At 37.3% G+C, this 18873-nt stretch overlaps 2 protein-coding genes across 2 annotated transcripts in view; one reads left to right on the top strand and one right to left on the bottom strand.

Annotated features, from left to right (window-relative positions):
- The window catches only part of LOC306871632 (ras-specific guanine nucleotide-releasing factor RalGPS1-like), a 122299-nt gene that overhangs the window by 55339 nt on the left and 48087 nt on the right, over positions 1-18873 (top strand). The window lies entirely within an intron of this gene.
- Positions 1397-18540, bottom strand: LOC306871631 (angiopoietin-related protein 2-like). Its single transcript, XM_079419692.1, has 5 exons — positions 18106-18540; positions 13092-14073; positions 7164-7357; positions 3238-3508; positions 1397-2672 (listed from the first exon to the last, which is right to left on the bottom strand). The coding sequence occupies exons 2-5, from the start codon at positions 14047-14049 to the stop codon at positions 2473-2475; spliced, it is 1623 nt and encodes a 540-aa protein (XP_079275818.1). The 5' UTR covers positions 14050-14073; positions 18106-18540; the 3' UTR covers positions 1397-2472.

The following is an 18873-nucleotide window of genomic DNA, read 5'->3' as shown; positions in this document are numbered from 1 at the left end:
TCCAGTGGTGTAAATGAACCGGAAGAATGTCTTTTTAACATTTGACTGACCGAGGGATCAGGGTTTGTCTGGTTACTGCCGTCCTGCTGGTAGATTCTGTAAATACATCATATGCTTCTACAAATCTTTCTGCAATGTTGGCCGTTCAAAAGTAGCCATGTATTCAGATTTTTTTTTTTTCGAGTCCTAGTGCCCTTGAAATGGCCTGTCGTGCTGAACAGTCAGCGTGTTGTTCTCTCTTTTACATCTGCTCTTTATGTCCATTACTTGTCATGGGCATCTGCTTACAGTCAACATGGACAGAATGCCACAGAAGCTCTCATTATCTGTTGCACACTTTTCTACTTCTCTTCAAACCTCTTTATTACGTTCATCCCAAAATGAAAATGTGCTGAAATTTGTAGATGAGTATGTTTCTCATTGGAACAAATTTAGCAGTCCATAACTTGCTCCCCAATGGATCCTCTGTAGTGAATGGGTGCCGTTGGAATAAGAGTCCAAACAGTCCCAGAACTGTTTTGTACTGTTTTCACATCTAAACAGTGATGTGCATTTTTATCTCCAGATTGAGATGACAATGTTTTCACTGAATAAAAATATTATTGATAGATCGAAGTAGCGGTATGTAGTTAAAAATGTCTTTTGATGGATTTGTTTTTTTTACAAACACTTTTCACTTCTCAAGACAGTACTGGCTGGAGTGATGTGGATTACTTGTGCATTATTGTGATGTTTTTAATCTCATTCTGACGGCACCCATTCACTGCAGAGGATTGGTTGGTGAGCAAGTAATGTAACGCTTTCTCCAAATCTGATGACGAAACAAACTCATCTACATTCTGGAAGGCCTGAGGGTGAGTACATTTTAAGCAAATGTTCATTTTTGGGTGAACTATTCTTTTAAAAATATGTTCCTGATCTTGATTTAACAATGTATGTTATTCTAAGTACTTTCCCCTCTGATCACCTGTACTTTTTACAATTCAATTAATATCTGATTAATAAAATCAATTCCACCATTCTCTTTTTCCTCAACAATATCCTGTTTCAATTGGAAATGCGTTACATTACAGAAATAAAATGGCTTGGAAATGCCAATTTAATTTCATACTTGACTTTAATGTATTTTCCAGTCATTTACAAGGCTTTCCTCATTTGGAAACTAATGTTAATGACACCGTTTTCATTTATAATGATTGATGTTTGAGCAGCGAAGGTTTGGGTCTCTTGCGCTCTCTTCAGTCTCCCATAGGGCCCTTTAGAGCCTTGAGTTGCTTGTACAAGTGAAAACATTGAGGTTTGAGCTCAGTCTTTTGTGTTTATGATGTGTGCATGAGTCTATAGGGCAAGACTTGTATGTTTTTTTGCAGCTGAACGCAAAAGAGCTTACTCCATAGTAGCTGTACATAATTTATTGGAAAATTCTGTAAGTACACAACACAACCATACTTTGCATTACAAAAACACTCACTCACAGTTTCTATATACAAATGGTTTCAAAACAGCACTCAGTCTAAAGGACCAGAGTGAAATCATTCATGGGCATATGAATGCAGAGCACAATGTTGCACTAAAACAATAATATACAAGACAGACATGTTTTGCATTTGTGATTTTTGCAGAGGCTTTGCTTTTGAGGTTTAAATGTGTTCATTGAACCAAATCATGCCTTTTAGATTACAAATGAGTTAGAAAATAGATGCATACACAATGACAAGGCTAGATTTACCTCTGAATGTCAACAGAAATGTATTTTTTGCATGAGAAATCCTATGTAGTCCACTTCAATGCACAATGTACTGTAACAATTTACATCTCCTAAACTAAATTCATCTAGGTGCATAGACAATGACTAGGCTAGATTTACCTCTAAATTATGACAAAAGTTAAATTTTTGCATCAAAAATACTGTTTAAGATGTCCGAAAATCCTGGGCACAATTGTACTGTAGCGTACCCTGTATTGGAAGTCAATGCTAGAAACAGATCAAATGGGAATCTATATGCTCAAATGCTTCCATTAGTATGTAACAGGTCATGTTTTATAGCACTAATGTAAACTCAAAATTACAGTTCTTCAAGGTTAGACTTCTTACAGTGAGAATAAGTTGACCGGATGCCTGTTAAGATCAGGTCGCATAAACATAGAGACCATTTTAAGCACCCTTGTAAGGATGCATACGATGCTGTTCAGCTTCCAAATCAGGTTCCACATGATTAGCCTGGTATTTTCACTTGATCTTCAGTGTCCACATTGCCTGGACACCATTGGGAAGAATCCCAAGAAGACATGAGTTGTGTCTCCTTCATGAAATGATTGCACTTTCTTATTTGTAGATTTGCCTATGTATGACTGCATATTATGAATTTGTAACAAACAAATAATTAACAACCAAAAAATATTAACATTGCACTTTTTACAGCGTTTTTTTATTTTTATTTATGACACTTGCGTTTTCCTTCACGTGATGTTCTAATGGAAAGTATTTGGATTCGGTCGGATCATCATAGTGACCTTCTTCAAGGAATACGATCCTCCACGGAACTCGGCCCAGTAAACTCCATCCTGGTAGCGGCTGCGGTAATGGCCACCGCGGTACCACACGCCGTTCAGGTTGGAGTGGGCGCAGGCGTTGTACCACCAGCCACCCTTCTGATAGTGGGCACAGTTTCCTGTATGAGAGGAAATTAGGTTTCTGAGCAAGTCAATTCTAGTTGCATTCCAAATGGCACACTATGCACTTGTGCACTATGTATTTATGCACTGTGGAGTGTGTGTGTGTGTGTGTGTGTGTGTGTGTGTGTGTGTGTGTGTGTGTGTATATTAGTTTTTTTTTTTTTTTCAGTTAACATTTATTTTATTTCAAGTAATGATTATTTAATGGTTTCAATTTTGTGACAACTTGAATGTATGAGTTGACTATACTTAAAATTTTAAAGTAGCGCACACACTTTAAGTTGAAACAACTTTTCATTTATTATTTTTTATACAGTGTATAATAAACCTGTTATGTATTTTATGTTGTAGAATAAAACGTGAAAATATCTTATTACAGACCTTATTTAACCAAAAAACCTTGGGATGATGGAACCCGGCAGTTCAATAATGCGAGCTTGTTTCCGTATTTTAGTAATCTGCCAATTTTAAAGCCCTTATTGAACCGTGAACCTGTGTAAAGCAGTTGGTTGTGATCGGGACGCGTCGCCCACAGTATTCAGAGTAGTGCTGGTTTGATACCTGTGTACACGTCGTGATCTCTGTCCAGGGTGGTGAACTGTTTCCCGTTGTGCCAGGTGAGCGAATCCCCGGCGTTTCCATGGTAACGGCCCACCCGCAGCCTGTAGAAATCCGCCTCTGTCTCCAAACGGAAACTGGCGTATTCTGCAAACGTCTTCCTGCCAGACCAGTCCTCCAGCGTCACCAGCAGCTTATAGTTGCCCTGATTGGTCAGCCAGTAGATGTTCTCCAAACCAAGCCAGTATTCACCATCGATGTTCCCAAATCCTTGCTAAGATAGAAAAGACAAAAAAGAGATTGTTACTCAAACAGTTCCAGCTCAAAATAATACAAAAAATATATATATATTAATATACATTATATAATTCTTTAACCCTCTGATGCATGATGTCCACTGCAGTCAATGGTTGTCAAAGCTTTAAGATTGCAGGATATAATGTTACCTCCTTGATCATAATTCTGTATCACACTGTTGTCTTTTTTTTTAATATATTTATGAAATATGAGATATATTTAGTTACAACACAATCATATTTTTTTGTTTTTGTTCAATCATAATAACTGAAGAAAGTGGTGCATTAAGTACCACTGAAATATTTGCTGCTATTTTCTGTTACAATGCAGTGACGTGTAGCTCTCTCAAAATACATAATTTTGGGGAAATATGGGAGTGTGTGAAATTGTTATATTTTAAATATGTTTGATTTGATTTTGTTTTTTATATGTAATATTTTTTCTAAATATTTTAAGTTTTTTTTATATATATATAAATGCATATGTGCATTTTATATTTAAGATTACTGGTAAAATCAGCGAAATGCACTGAAAAAGTATTTTGTGGCATATAGTTTTTATTCAAAAATGGTCATGCTCATTCTTGTTTTATACACTATTTGTCAGATTTTGACAATGAAATTTAAAAGAACTCCAGCTATATTGCACACGTGTTTGTATTTAGCCGTCTCAGCATTAGGAGTCGTTATTCATTCAGAGGAAGCAGGTCTGACCGCAGTATCTAAAACACCTGAGAACATACTGCATGTAACTAGCTGATGGCGGAAAGAAATGATACATTATGTCACAGACAAGCCAGCTGAACACCTAGTATAGCGTGAGGAAAAAGGAACAGAACTTACTAATGCATGTGATAAATCACCAGCTAAGACTTTCACTCCAGATGGCTGTTGTGTTACTCATTGTTTAAAGGAACACTCCACTTTTTTTGGAAATAGGCTCGTTTTACAACTCCTCAAGTGTTAAACAGCAGGCGCAATGATATTACGCAGCGTCTTAGTTCCTAGCCATATCGGTTGCGATTTTCTAGACCGATATGGCTAGGAACTAAGACGCAGTGCCTGAAAGTAGTCCCCAGCTAGGTAACTAGTTATGATGTAGCTGGGGACTACTTACAGGTGCTGCGTAATATCACTGCGCCTGCTGCACCCATGGTACGGCAGCAAATTTCCTTGATTATTACGCCGGAATGAGAGTATAGTTCCTAGCCATATCGGCCTAGAAAATCGCAACTTTTCATTTTCCGTCGGTCTTAGTACACGATGTAACTACAGGGAGAGTCCAACTTTAAATAGGAAAATTATCAAAACTCTTTGGTCATTTTTGATGACCAAATGCTAATGGTCTAATCCGATTCAATGATCTATGCTAAGCTAAGCTAAAAGTGCTACCGCCGGACCCGGAGATCGGCTGAATGTATTCAAAAACTGTAAAACTCAACTGTTTAACTCTAGGGGAGTTGTAAAATGAGCCAAAAAAGTGGAGTGTTCCTTTAAAGAAATAGTTCAACCAGAAAATACAATTCTGTCATTATTTACTCACATCCACAAGTCATTTCAAACCTGAATGCGGTTAGTCTTTCCATGCAACACAATGAAGTAATTTTAAAGAATCTTTATGCAACATTCAATTTTGCATTCGAATTCAAAAGTGGCATGTTGAGATCATTAATGCCAAAGGAAGTTTATCCTTTTCACAGATGTTCATTATGAACTGTATAGAAATTATTCCTCAAAATTGAACCTTTCATGTTGCATGGAATAAAAAAATCATGAATGCATCTTCACTCTCTAGTAGTTTTAGAAACGTTTTGAAACGTCTTTTATGTGTAATACATTATAAAATAAATGTATACAATTTATTTATTTAATGGAATTTATATGTGATGCATTCTAAAATTATGTCATTTTAGTGCTTTTCCGAATTCAAAATGTCATTAGGACATTTCCCTTCACATTGGCTCTTCTGGTCCTGATTTCAGTTCTGGGCATTGATGACATCAACTGTGTTTCCGTCAGACAGTGTTTGTGTGGAAAAGCCCTGGCCCTTGTTTGAAAACCTTACCCATCTTGCATAACCGAATTCCTTTGACGTTTGAAAGCGATGTTCTGGATGATTTTAAAAATCACAAAAAGCCGCAGTTTGCTGTGAGACTGACCGGTTAAGACATTTTGTACATTTACATTTATTCATTTAGCTGACGCTTTTATCCAAAGCGACTTACATATATATGCTATATATGTCAGAGGTCGCACGCCTCTGGAGCAACTAGGGGTTAAGTGTCTTGCTCAGGGACACATTGGTGTCTCACAATGGATTCGAACCCGGGTCTCTCACACCAAAGGCATGTGTCTTATCCACTGCGCCATCACCACCCCATTTTGTCATGGAAGTCTCTGAATGCACGCATGCCAGGGTTTCAGAACAATGTGTGTCTCATTACTTTAACTAACTGTGACTAAGGGAAGTTCTAGGGGGTTCCCGCTGTTATCCAGTGATGGAGGTCTGAAGCATTGCATACAGTTTTATCAGTGCTAAGTGAAGACGTATGTATGCATGACCTCATTATAATAGCATCGTCTTCATTTGCATTATACATTCCCTCATAGACTTAAACTGATGATACACTTAGCTCTCGAGACAAGACTATACATGATATTGGGTTCACAAGAACTAGACAATGATATTTTAAACTACTTTTAAACAATGCAGGTGCATTTTGAAATGTTTCAACTAATAATCTCATAAAGAATGTCACTTCAGTTCTACAGTTCTTCGTTCAAATCTGCAGATTCATTTAGTAACGTGAATAGCTCGGAGATTCACCACAGTTCTGGTGGCTTTGTTTGGAGCTATTTCGTTTGCGACTAAAATTTAACACCATAGTAACTTCAAGTTTATTGAATTAATTTATCAAATCAAATTTTCAATATTCAAGAAATAGCGTTACATTTTGATCTTGTCACACCCCTGTTTATTACACTGTAAAAAAGTTGATGTTGTAAAAAAGATTATTACAGTATGTTTTACAAAAAATACTATTTCAGTTTCTCAGCTTCAAAATTGTTACGTTCCATCGTGAAATTTACTATCAATTTCTAAGTGAAAATTGTTTCTATACCATTTTTTTTTTTCATTGTTTGGTTGTCAAGGGATATTTTGACATTTTTTATGGAAATTAACAAAATGTTGAATCAACACTGAACTGAATTGAGCTGAATCGTGATACTGTCGTGTTCTGTAGAGCTTCTTTATAGTTGAACTACAGTAAATTTGCTTCATAAGAACTGAAGAACTTTTGCAAACTTTGCACTTATTTAATTGAGTCAACATTGAACTATAAACTGAGCTGAATAACTGCACCTATTGTTTTTAGTGCTGCTTTACAGCTGAAGTTTGTTCATAATTGAAGAACTTTGCAACAGTGTTATTTTCCAGTTTAATCACGTGAAACTGCTTTGAAACAATCTGTATCATATAAAGCATTATATAAATAAATGTGACTTGATTTGGAGCTTAATTTGTACTGAACCCAGTATATTTGTTTAAAAACATTTTATGCAACTTTACACATTATTATGGTTACACTGTGATATTTCACCTCAAAATCTGAACACAAACTTCTTTCTGACCTTATACGTCTCCCAGTTTCGGAAGAAGTTGACCGATCCGTCCAAGCGTCGCTGTATGACAGTCCAGCCACCGGGGTCGTGTCTCTGGTCACACCAGACCTGCATCAGTTTGTTGGTGTTTTCTGGCTTCACCAGATACATGCCGCTGTCGGCATTGCCTTCTTCTAGAGCCTGCAAACAGTCTTTGAACGGCCCTGTTTTGGAAAGCAAACACATGCGATATTTAAGTCATGGTTTTCTCTACAGCATCTCTGAATTTAATGTCAAAATCAAATCAGATGTGGTTTTTAGCTGCTTTAGATTATATATGGCCATCGCTAGCCGTGGACCCAGCTGTTTTTGTGAATAGCTGATTAGGCTTGCTTTTCTAAGAGAACAGAATTGCGAAAGAGAGTCACTTATTGATGAGCTATGCCTGGCCAGAACCTCCGAGAGCTTGTTTTCTTTTCTCTGTTTCTGTCTGTTGAGTTTGATGCGTCCCAACTGTGTTGTGATTATTAGATTGTAGTGTTTCTTAGGTGTAAAAATGTCAAATTTACTAAACATATTGAATGCATGAACCTGTAAAATAAGTTTGTCATGCATTTTTTTGTCCTCACTGATCTCATACGGTTATGCCATGCACTTATGCAACCATTGTAGCTGAGATGATGTTTTCTCATCTGGACTCAGTAGTTTCCAGCAGCACATTTGAGGCAATGCTGTTTTCATTATGACCGCATGTTCTCCACACCTTTTTGGGCAACATACAAACTGCCCTAGGAGATGGAAAATCATCTATAAAATGAACACGCTGGCTCTGCTACTGACTGAACCCATCCTGCCTCCAGCATCCCTGTAAAGAAGACTAATGAGTTTGCGAACAAGCTTCAGTCTCAGAGCCAAATCACACCTCTGTTCTCAGACGGGATCCTTCAGGTCATTGTTTCCATATTGTCTGGCCTCTTTGGGGTCTTTCTCCCAAAGGTCAGAATGTTAAAGACTTTTTTTTTTGTTCCCATTTGAAAGTTAATAAATTTGGTGGAAGATTCTAGGATGAGGGCAGCTGTTGAAGTAAGAGCGCAGCATTTGGTACCTCTTAGAAACAGACACCGATTGCATTCAGATTTACACAAAAGAGGCTTGTTTTGCTGTGGATACATTGCAGGAGATCTGATGGAGAGTGAGCTGCATTGCCAAGATGATTTATTCAAAAAGAAGCAGCTGTAAGAAATGCATTGAACTGGATTAAAGGAATAGTTCATCCAAAAATTTGCTAAAAAAATGTCCTCACCCTCAATCCATCCAAGATGTAAATGAGTTTGTGTCTTTAGAGAAATGTAGCATTCCATCACTTGCTCAGCAATGCATCCTCTGCAGTGAATGAGAGTCTAAACAGCTGATAAAAACATCACAACAATCCACACCACTCCAGTCCAACAGTTAACATTTTATGAAGCCAAAAGGTGTGTGTTAGTAAGGAACAAATTCATCAATAAGACATTTTAACTTTAACCTGTTGCTTCTTGTTAAAATATGAGTCCATAATAACGCTATAAAAGTCCATCTCCTGTTTTCACATCAGAATCCACCCACATATTTGTGAACTGCTTTGGCTTGTAAACAGTGCTTGATCTGTGCATATTTCTCTACTGATTCAGACAAGATGACTTTTTCACTGGAGAAAGCAGTATTATAGATAGATGATTCATATTTTAGCTGGAAGCGAAGATTTGAAGTTATAAACATCTTAATGATGTATTTGTTTCTTACTAACACAGAGCTTTTTGCAACACAAGATGGACTGGAGTGGTGTGGCTTATTTGTGGATTATTGTGATGTTTTAATCAGCTGTTAGGACTCTCATTCTGACGGCACCCATTCACTGCAGAGCATCCATTGCCGAGCAAGTGATGCAGTGCTCCAAATCTGTTCCCATGAAGAAACAATCTCGTCTTGGATGTAATGAGGGTGAGTAAATTTTCAGCAAATGTCCATTTTTGGGTGAACTTTTTCTTTAAGTGTGAGCATGCAAATTGTACGTCGTCAGTAGAGAGTCAGGTCAAATTGATATCATGCCAATTATGAACCGTATCTTACTCTAATAAAGTTACCAGATTATAGCGAGACGTTCATCCATAGGTCAGCCGCTTTCAGAGAACATTGATTGAAGTTCTGTCTCAAATTATCATTCACCTTTTGTCACGCTTGTTGATTCTCTCTCAAAAGCTAATAGAAAAATACAATGGAATCTCTTCAGACGAATTTGATTCGTCACAGTTTTTGTTCTCATTAGTCTCAGTCTTTTCTGTGACTGCTGTTTTTGACATTTCGATTCAGATTAGTAGATTTCTTGCTGTCTGCTGCTGAAAAAATAAGCATTAGGATCTCCAAAGTGTACGACTGGAATCAACCTGGGGTGCGTTTTCCAAAACAACTATGGTCACAAGTTCCGTTGTTACCAATAGGGTTCAATGGAACTAACGACCACAGTTAGCTAACGATGCTTTTGGGAAACGCACCCCTGCTTGTGACCAGATCATTTTCCAGACTATTAATGAGCAAGAGCCTTCTCATCTCATGAGTACGATCTACTCACAGTCTGCTCTGAAATTAGTCATCTCTTTCTGAAAAGACCTTCTGTATTCTGTGTAAGTTTTTAGACAATTGTTCATCAGCCCTTTTGTGCTCTCTTTTATGCATAAGAACATTTATTTAGAGCAAGTTGTCATGCAAAACATAATTTTCACTGGTGTTCACATTAAATGCATTGCATAAACAGGACATATAATCTCTCAGAATAGTTTTCCACAAACAAATATTGTAATAAAACAAGCTTTTAAGGGATCATTTCTTTTTTAAATATTATGCACCACAGTTGAGCTTCAGACCAGTTTTGATCCACCAAAATGATTTGCATTGGAAGTTTTTTCCATCCTCACATATTTCCATATGCTGTATTGGATCATGTATATTTTGCATATCATTATATGTTTGCATGTGTAAATGACATAAGACACTGCCAACTCCTCCGTTGCATGTGGAAATTAAGACAAAATGTGCTGTGCATATGATGAAGTAGTAAGTTGTGTTACTGGTGCAGTGTGGGATGTTTATTACTCCTGTGCTCTCAGCTGACACATTACATGTTGTTATTTGAGCGTGAATTTGTAAAAAAAAATATTAGCAAGTTTTTGTTGTGGGCAAAAATCTTGCTAATAACTTCCAGAACTTCCAACTTCCAGATGATTTAATGGCATGTTATAAAGACAACAGGGCGACAAGATGAATTTACAGAGGACTGCAGTGGATATAGTATAGAAGCTTACTTCTGCCATGGGCTAAAAAAAAGGTAACTGCGACTTTATTTCACAATTCTGAGATAAAACAATTTTTTTGTTGTTTTTTTCGCCATGGAATAAAAAAAATGTTTAAAGAGAAAGATTGTAACTTTTTTTCATAACTGCAAAGTTTATATCTCACAATTCCAACTTCTCAGAATTGCAAGTTTATGTCTCAGTTCTAGGTTTGTAGCTCGCAATTCTGACTTTTTTTTCTCAACATTGTGAGAAAGTCACAATCACCTTTTTTATCCCATGTTGGAAACATGCTTCCATAATTTACCATGCATGTGGGTTTTGGTGATATTATGTGGGAGATTTCAGGAAAGTGTGAATTGATACATAATCACAACCATGTACCGTCATCCTGTCATTTACGTTCCCATGCTGCATTTCATTTATACAGTCACCTTTGAAGCCAACAATCCTCAGTTACCACAAAGAAATTGCCATATAGCAGAATAGTAAACAACACTTAAACAGAGCCCTTCTGTCAAACCACAGATTTCTCTGCTGAATGATTTCTCTGGAATCCCCCATTTAAGGACTTTAAAGTTCTTCATGTCTTTTAGGGTTTTCCTCTCAAGATTAATGTGCACTCTTGGTTCAGAAGATGTGTTGCCAAATTATTGTGCTGTAATGGGACGGAGGCCAAGCTCCGAGTGATCAGCAGCAGGGAAATCCACGTGTTGCTTGTGTGGCTGAACTTTTAGGCTGTTTTCTTTGGAAGGGCTGATGTAACCAAACCACTTAGGCGTATCCACACTTATTTATCATACTCTGTGTGCAAAAGACAATTAACCTTGTAAATCTGCTGAAACGCTGCAAGAAAATTAAGATTGCTGTCTGCGTAATGTTTAGATGTTTCTCATTACTCACCCTGATCCTGTTGCGTATGCATAATGTTTTGCAGAAGCGTGCGTTTTGGAGACTTGCGTCATGATTTTGTAAGGAAATGTTTTCTTGAACATTTTTGGGTGATTTAGGCATTGAGTGCTTAATGCTTCTTTAAGTATTTAACTATATGCTTTAACATACTATCATTTCAATGTTTGGAAATGGACCAGGTGGAGTTTTGGACAGCCTTCTAGGAGACCAGTTAAGACCAGCAAAGACCAGTTTAGACTGGTTTAAGATGACTGATTTATTTTAGCAGGGTTAAAGATGTTTTCTGAATTCTGGAATCATTTTTTTGTTTTTATAGTTTGTGTTGTAACTTAATGCAACGTCATCACAAAATTGAGGATTTATGCTAATATTATTATAAATACCACTCTTTTTGAAACGTTTGGAGGGTGCTTTAAATTATCAAACAATACCACTTTTTGGTGGCATTTTTGACATTTACAATTGGTGCAAATCAATGTGTATCTTCATACATCAAGTCAGTGATTACGCTGATTTAGATGGATGGTTCATCCAAAAATGAATATTCTGTCATCATGTATGTGCCCTCATGTCATTTCAACCGTTTCAAAGATATTTAGAAAAATTGTTTTTGTCCATATACTGAAAACCAGCGGGTCCAAAACAACATTCAACCTCATTGACTTGCATTTTATGGACTAAGAAAAAAAAAAATACACTTTAAAATATCTTTTTTTTAATATGGGTTTGGTTTAGTACATGGTATTAAAAGGATAGTTCACTGAAAAATGAACATTTTCATCATTTACTCACCCTGATGTCACGCTAAACCCATAAGACTTTGGTTAATCTTCAAAACACAGAGATAATCACTTTATATGATGAACAGTTTTTAATTTAATCTTTAGGCACGCATGTTCAAGTTTCCATGTTTGCCATATGTGATGCAATGTGTGTTTATATAAAAGCTTAAAGTAAATCTGTTCATCACTGAAACGATCATATCTCTTCACAATTCTTGGATTAGACCACTCTGATTTGTTTTAAGATGCCTTTATGACCATTTTTGGATCAAGTTTTGGCAATCTGGGCTTTCAATTGAGATAAAGAAAAGCTATTAGGTTTCATTAACCCTTGTGCATCCTAAGGCACTTTTTTTCATCATTATGCCTGTGCTAATCCAAAATAGCAAATTGTGTATTTTTACTGCAGTTTTAATATATCCCTTAAAGACCTTAAGGAGAAAAATATGCCCACTGAAACCCATAATGTTTTTTTTATTTAAAAAAAAATATTTTGTTGCACAAAAAATAATGCATCAAATAATGCAAATCAAAATTAATGTTATTTTCTAATCACTGGCATGTCCATGACTATAATCATTAAAAAAAAATGCTTAGTATATGGAATTTTTATTTACATTTTTTTCAATCAACAGTGGCATTATATAAATAAACTGGTGTTTAGAGGGTTAAAACCCTGAAATTGAATGAACTATTGATAGTTACGGTCAGGACTGATATATGCTTGTGAAAGTGAAAAAAAAAATCAATAAAGAATATTTTATGACCGTTTTATAATATGGCCTTTTTTGTCCTCTAAGGACTTTTTTCAAATGGATGCACAATGGTAAGAAATATCTTAATATCTCCGATGTTTCGAAGACTATTCAAAGTCGTATGGGTTTTGAACAACATGAGGCTGAATAAACGATGACAGTAGTGGTGCTGAAGAGACTCACCTGAGGGTTTATCTGTTGAGAAGCTGTGTGTTTCAGAGGGCACCGTCGGTAAAGTCGGTGGCATTGCTTTGATGTTTTGGTCGCTCTGGATTTCATTGGTGATCTGGCTGTTGTGGCGGGTGTAGGTCGGTGGGTGGAAAGGCCTGGCAGGGGAATGGTGGACCGGAGGCGGAGGTGGTTGGCGATGTTGTGGAGGCTGCGGTGGCTGTGGGAGGATTGCAGTCGGCTGGTAAGGTCGCGTTTGTCGTACAACACTGCCTCCACCACCACCAGCACCAACACCACCTCCACCAATACCAACAAAGCCTCCTCTCCTGCATTGTTCTTCTAGCTGCACTATAACAGCGCTTTGATTGCTGGCAAGTGATGCGAGGTGCTGGTATTTGTGCTCCAGATCCCGATAGCGTGCGGTTAACTGCTGCATCTCTGACGTGTGATTCAGCACGCGGTTCTCCAGCTGAGAAACCTCCAGCGCATTGTCTCTCTTGCGGATGATCTCGTGCAGCAGCTGCATGTAGAGCTGCGTGACCCGGGCGTTCATGTTGCGCGACTCCTTGCGAAGCAGCTTGACTTCGTTGACCACGCCGCCGTCCACCTCCACCAGCTGCTGCAGCGTCTCGATCTGCCGCCGCTGCTTGTGCAGCTCTCCGTTCAGCAGCTCCAGCTCCTGCTTGTTCACGCGGTTCTCCAGCAGGGCTTCTGGCTCTTTAGAGTTCACACAGATGGCCCCCGTAGTCTTGCGCTGGGGCACGATGAAGGTGTAGGAGCATTTGTCAGGGTCTGAGGCGCTGGGAGGGTCGGCGGAGCGCTTGGGACGGCTGGCGTACATGAACTCGCTTTCGAGAACGTCATCTCGGCTTTCGAACTCCTCGGCGAACCCAAGCGAAGCAGAGTCAGGTCTGGACAGGTTGATGGTCAGCAGGGCCAGAAGAAAGCGCTTCAAAGTGAGGACGGTCATGGCTCTCTGAGATGTGTCTTTGTGCTGGAACATGAACATATAAGAGGTTTTGTAATATTTATTTAGGGAAAAATGTATCGGTTTCCACCAAAAATATGAAGCAGCACAACTGCTTTGAACATTTATAATAAGAAATGTTTCTCGAGCTGCAAATCAGCATATTAGAACGATTTTTGGAAGATCATGTGACACTGAAGACTGGAGTAATGATGCTGAAAATTCATTTTTGCATCACAGGAATAAATTGCATTTTAAAATATATTCAAATCGAAAGCAGTTATTTTAAATCATAATATTTCACACTTTTACTGAATTTTAAAATCAAATAAATGCATTTTTGGTGAGCATAAATAAAATGTTATAGAAATATTATAAATTGATATGACTTTTAACAGGGATACAAATTAGTTAATGAAATAAAAAAGACCGGTATTTATTGGAAATATAATTGTTTTGCAACATTTTAAATGCCTTAATTGTCATTTTTGTATCTTTGTTTAATAAAAGCTTACTGACCCCAAATTTTTTAACTGTAGTGTAAAAAATGACATTTTATTTTTATGCATTTGATGCAATTTTAGGGTCAACTGGGCTTCCCATGCCTGATCCAGATGCAATGCAACAGGCAGTGATGCATGTCTGACACATGTTCATACTATAGAATGACTTAATTTAAAAGCAGCACTAATGGAATGTAAGTTAAGAGTTCCTTTTGTTAGTCCGTTTATTGAATGAAATGTAAATTGATGTGAAAGCCATTAGCTAATGAAACACGTATTAACGTGTTAAAAACCTTGTAAGGTCTTTAGTGATTTTCCAGAGAGCCAATCTGTTTTGCCCTGGTAAAGCATCTGTAAGTGGTGATTTAGCAGACGCTTTTATCCAAGGTGGATTACGCCACACCATTAGAATTAACCAATTCTAATAGCTTTTGGCCCTGTACCTTGCAGGATTTGATGCTAAATCCCTTCCGATGCCTGTCTAGATCTTAAACCACTAGGCCCTACAGTGGTTTTGGTGTATAGGCAGGTTTTGCTATATCCGTAAATGTTTCTGGATGTCGTTAATAAGAAGGGAGAAATACGGATGGTGGATTATGTGGCCCTGTGTTTCCTGCTCATATTTTAGTTGTGTAACAATGAGACAAATAACTCATATGAACCAGTTCTTTTAATCAATTGTTCAAAAAGACCCAAAAGCTCAAGTTTGTCATTTCTGAACTTGATCATTACTGACAGTAACGTCACAAAATGAAAATGCGATGTACTTCAGATTCTTTAAACTTAAATCAGTGCAGTACTGACAAGCTGTTCATATGAAAACTTGTATATAAGGATAATTAACTAATCTAATTAAATTATTTAACTAACTTATATTAAATAAAAAAAACATAAAATATAATCCTTTTTTTTATATATACATTATGTATATCAATATGGTGACCTAAAGTTCATGTACGTTTGGTTCATTTAGTAACTGATTCATCAGCCTGATTCAAAACCAGTAACTTTGTTTATATTCAAGTCTTTTTATTTGGTTTTAACAAGAGTCATTTGCGTGTGAATAAGATTACACTGTGCTGTGGAGACTTTCATTTATTGTAGCGCCGGAGACCAAATGTCATTGTTTTATCTGAAAATGCAGTTCAGCCAAAGGTACTTTACAAGAGAAGCTCAAATATATATTTATGCACTTGCTTACAGATTGTGCTACATAAGTGCATGTTTATGGATGTTTTATGTCAGATTTAGTTTTTCTAATCTCAGTCGTTGAATGGCTGAGTCATAGATTTACACCCCAGCACAGGAATGCTGTAATGCACGGAAGGGAAAATCGATCACACGCAGGGGCCTGGTGTGGTGTGTTGTGTGTACAGACCATCTCCCTTAGCAACAGACTCAGCGTTCCATGTTTCTCATTGTGTTCATTAGTAAGGAAGAGCTCCTTCCCACTCGTTTCAGGGATTGTTTCCAAACTAAACATTGGACAGAGAGCTCTAAAACAATAGTACTCCCGCAGGGAGGTGATATAGTTGAGACAGTATAGTGTAACACTTTTTGCTACTTTTATTTAATGCTATTTTTTTATTAGCTTATTTTTAATGTCTGAATCATGTGTCTTGTGGTTTAGACTGGACGCACAAACAAACATTCCTAGCCTTGAGTCATCAAAGGAAAATATATTCCAATCAAGCAGAACATAAACACGATTGCACAAGACTCAGCAAACATCTGTAACCTCATGCTACAAACATCCTTGATGAATCATATATTCTTTAAAAATTACATAACTGTCTGTTAGGTATTAGGATTTTTCCAACAATGTATTCCCAGTTGTTGTTGTCTAAACTTTTAACACATTAAAGTTTAAAAATCTCTATTTATGCATTGTTATCCCTTTGCATCATGTAAAAATTACCATATTTATGATTCCAACTAGGGGAAAAAAAACACCAAAACAAAATACTAATGCACATTTTACACTTTTACACTAATGCATATTTTACACCTTTTTGCTCTCTTTTTTTTCTTCAGTTTTGGGATATAGACAGTGTTTTGGTGTCAGGACCAATAAAGCAGCACATGATCTGTTTTGCTGTATTGAGCGCTGGCAGAATTACTTCCATGGTGTCATGCATGAGAATGCAGCATTACATCATTGTTCAGAATTCAGAATCTGACTTGGATTTCACGGATTTAAGATCTGATTAGAATTTGAACCTGGTTGTGACGATGTCATAGTGGACTGATGTCATCGGGGTCTCCGCTTCTCTCTGGCTTTCTTGGATCGTCTTCAGTATGCATTAACTGTAACTTTCTTTTTCTGTCCTGCGAGTGCTGGTATTCGCTTAGGAAATGCAAATATAGTCTTTACTTTTGGGAACAGATCCGGCTCAAGGGATTCCTGTGATGATGTGGGATGAATTAGTTAGGAATTACTCCTGTTTTCATTTCAGTTTGATGAAGATTTCAAAAGGGGGGGTTTGCAGTGATGCCATAGAACCTTTTCCCACTATGAAGAACCTTTTATGGAATGGAAGTGTTCTATGGAGATTAAAGGTTCTTCATGGGACCATCACTGCCGGTAAAGAACCTTTGATTTTAAGAGTGACTAACAAACAAGTACCAAAGACAATAGATTTTTTGAATCATTTGCATTTATTGTTCTCTGAAAATAACTTTCCCTGTAGATGCAACAAATGCTAAAAATATTTTTGGACTGATTTTTGGGTGATTAACATATAAGTGAATGTCATAAGCTCTTATTGAAGCTAAATGTTCCGTCCTGACCTCAAGTCCTCCAGTACTTGCATGCATGCATGATGTGAAGTTCAGGCAGTAATTGTTTCTGTGGAAAGTGTGATTGCATCTGCATGCTAGAGGATCATTACTACCATTACAACGTCAACATGCTGAACATTTCTCACTTACGCTTTTATTTGTACCAGGTACAGTTTTGGTGAGAGTTTTGTGCATCTTTCTGCATTTATTTACATTTAATATTTATGCATTTGGAAAATGCTTTTATCCAAAGCAACTTAATTGCATTAAAGGTATACATTTCATCACTTCATGCATTCCCTGGGATTGAACCCATGACTTGGTGGACAGTTTTTCTAAAACCCTAAAAAAGTCTATCTAGTGAACCTAATTGTGTCTTAGTTATTTTTAGTGATTAAAAATGGTTAATCACTTTAAAAATGAAATTGCTTGCATCTGATAAATGAATAAATGTAATTGCTCTTTAAATGTCAGGGTTTTCCTAATTGTGGAAAACCTGCAAGCAGGCATTTAAAAAAAAAAAAAACAGTCCAGGTCTGGCAAAGAAAGGGAAATTAATAAAATATCACGCAAAGTCATGCTCTTTTCTACAAAGTTATACTGCAAATTCTGGAAATATAGAATATGTTTTGAAATCTTTTCATTGCATGATTTGTGTGCCAGACTATTAATTTGTAGAGTGTTTCTGTAAGTTGAATCGCAGTATAAAGGTGAAAGCCAGAGAACATGATTCATTTGACGACTTCACGTTTGTAATCAAACAAACACCACCTACCAGGATAGTGTGCTGATGTTCCTGGCTCTTTCTCTCTTTCTCTTTGCTTTATCCTTTTAATCTCTCTCCAGGCAGGTTGGATGTTGTCGTCCCTGAAGTGAAAGTCATCACACATCCACCACTGTCCTTTCTGTCCTTATTCTGTCCCTCTTTCTTGTTGTCTGTCCCCCGGCGTGTCTCCTGTCATAGGATGATGGGTGACAGTCTCATTTTGTGTCCTGCTGTAAAATGTTCTTTAAGTGTGGTTTAAGTTTACTCGGCGTGCCCCAGCATGTGTCTGCATGTCCTGCTTGAGTCTCTGTCCAAATGATCCCGTGGCTTCTTGCTGTTAAGTGTTCACTTTGAGTGACACCTTGATTTAGAGAGAGAGGCTTGCTTAACTTCCACTCATCACCACTGAACACAGGGAACACTCTGCTGTTTCTCTCTCTCTCTAGTTTGTGGTAATGGTGTTGTTCTTGTTTGGCTCCGCCCCTTTCCCCTCCCCCTGGCACAGAAATAATGGTCATCACTATTGATACACTCTTAGAAATCAGTTGATTGGCATTGATGGTTCCGTAAAGGACCTTTAACATCCATGGAAATTTCCCAGTGGACAAAAAGTTCTTTACAGTGAAAAAATATTTTTAGATTGTTAAAATGTTCTTACACTCGGAAAAAATGGTTCTTTTAAGAACTGTTCACTGATAGGGTCTTTGGGAAACCAAAAATGGCTCTTCTGTGGCTTTGATGGGGAGGGGGAACCTTTTGGAACCTTTATTTTAGTAT

This window comes from Barbus barbus (assembly GCF_936440315.1).
Source record: "Barbus barbus genome assembly, chromosome: 6".
NCBI lineage: Eukaryota > Metazoa > Chordata > Actinopteri > Cypriniformes > Cyprinidae > Barbus > Barbus barbus.
The sequence above is the reverse complement of the archived record's forward strand: the minus strand, read 5'-3'. Positions and strand labels throughout refer to the sequence as shown.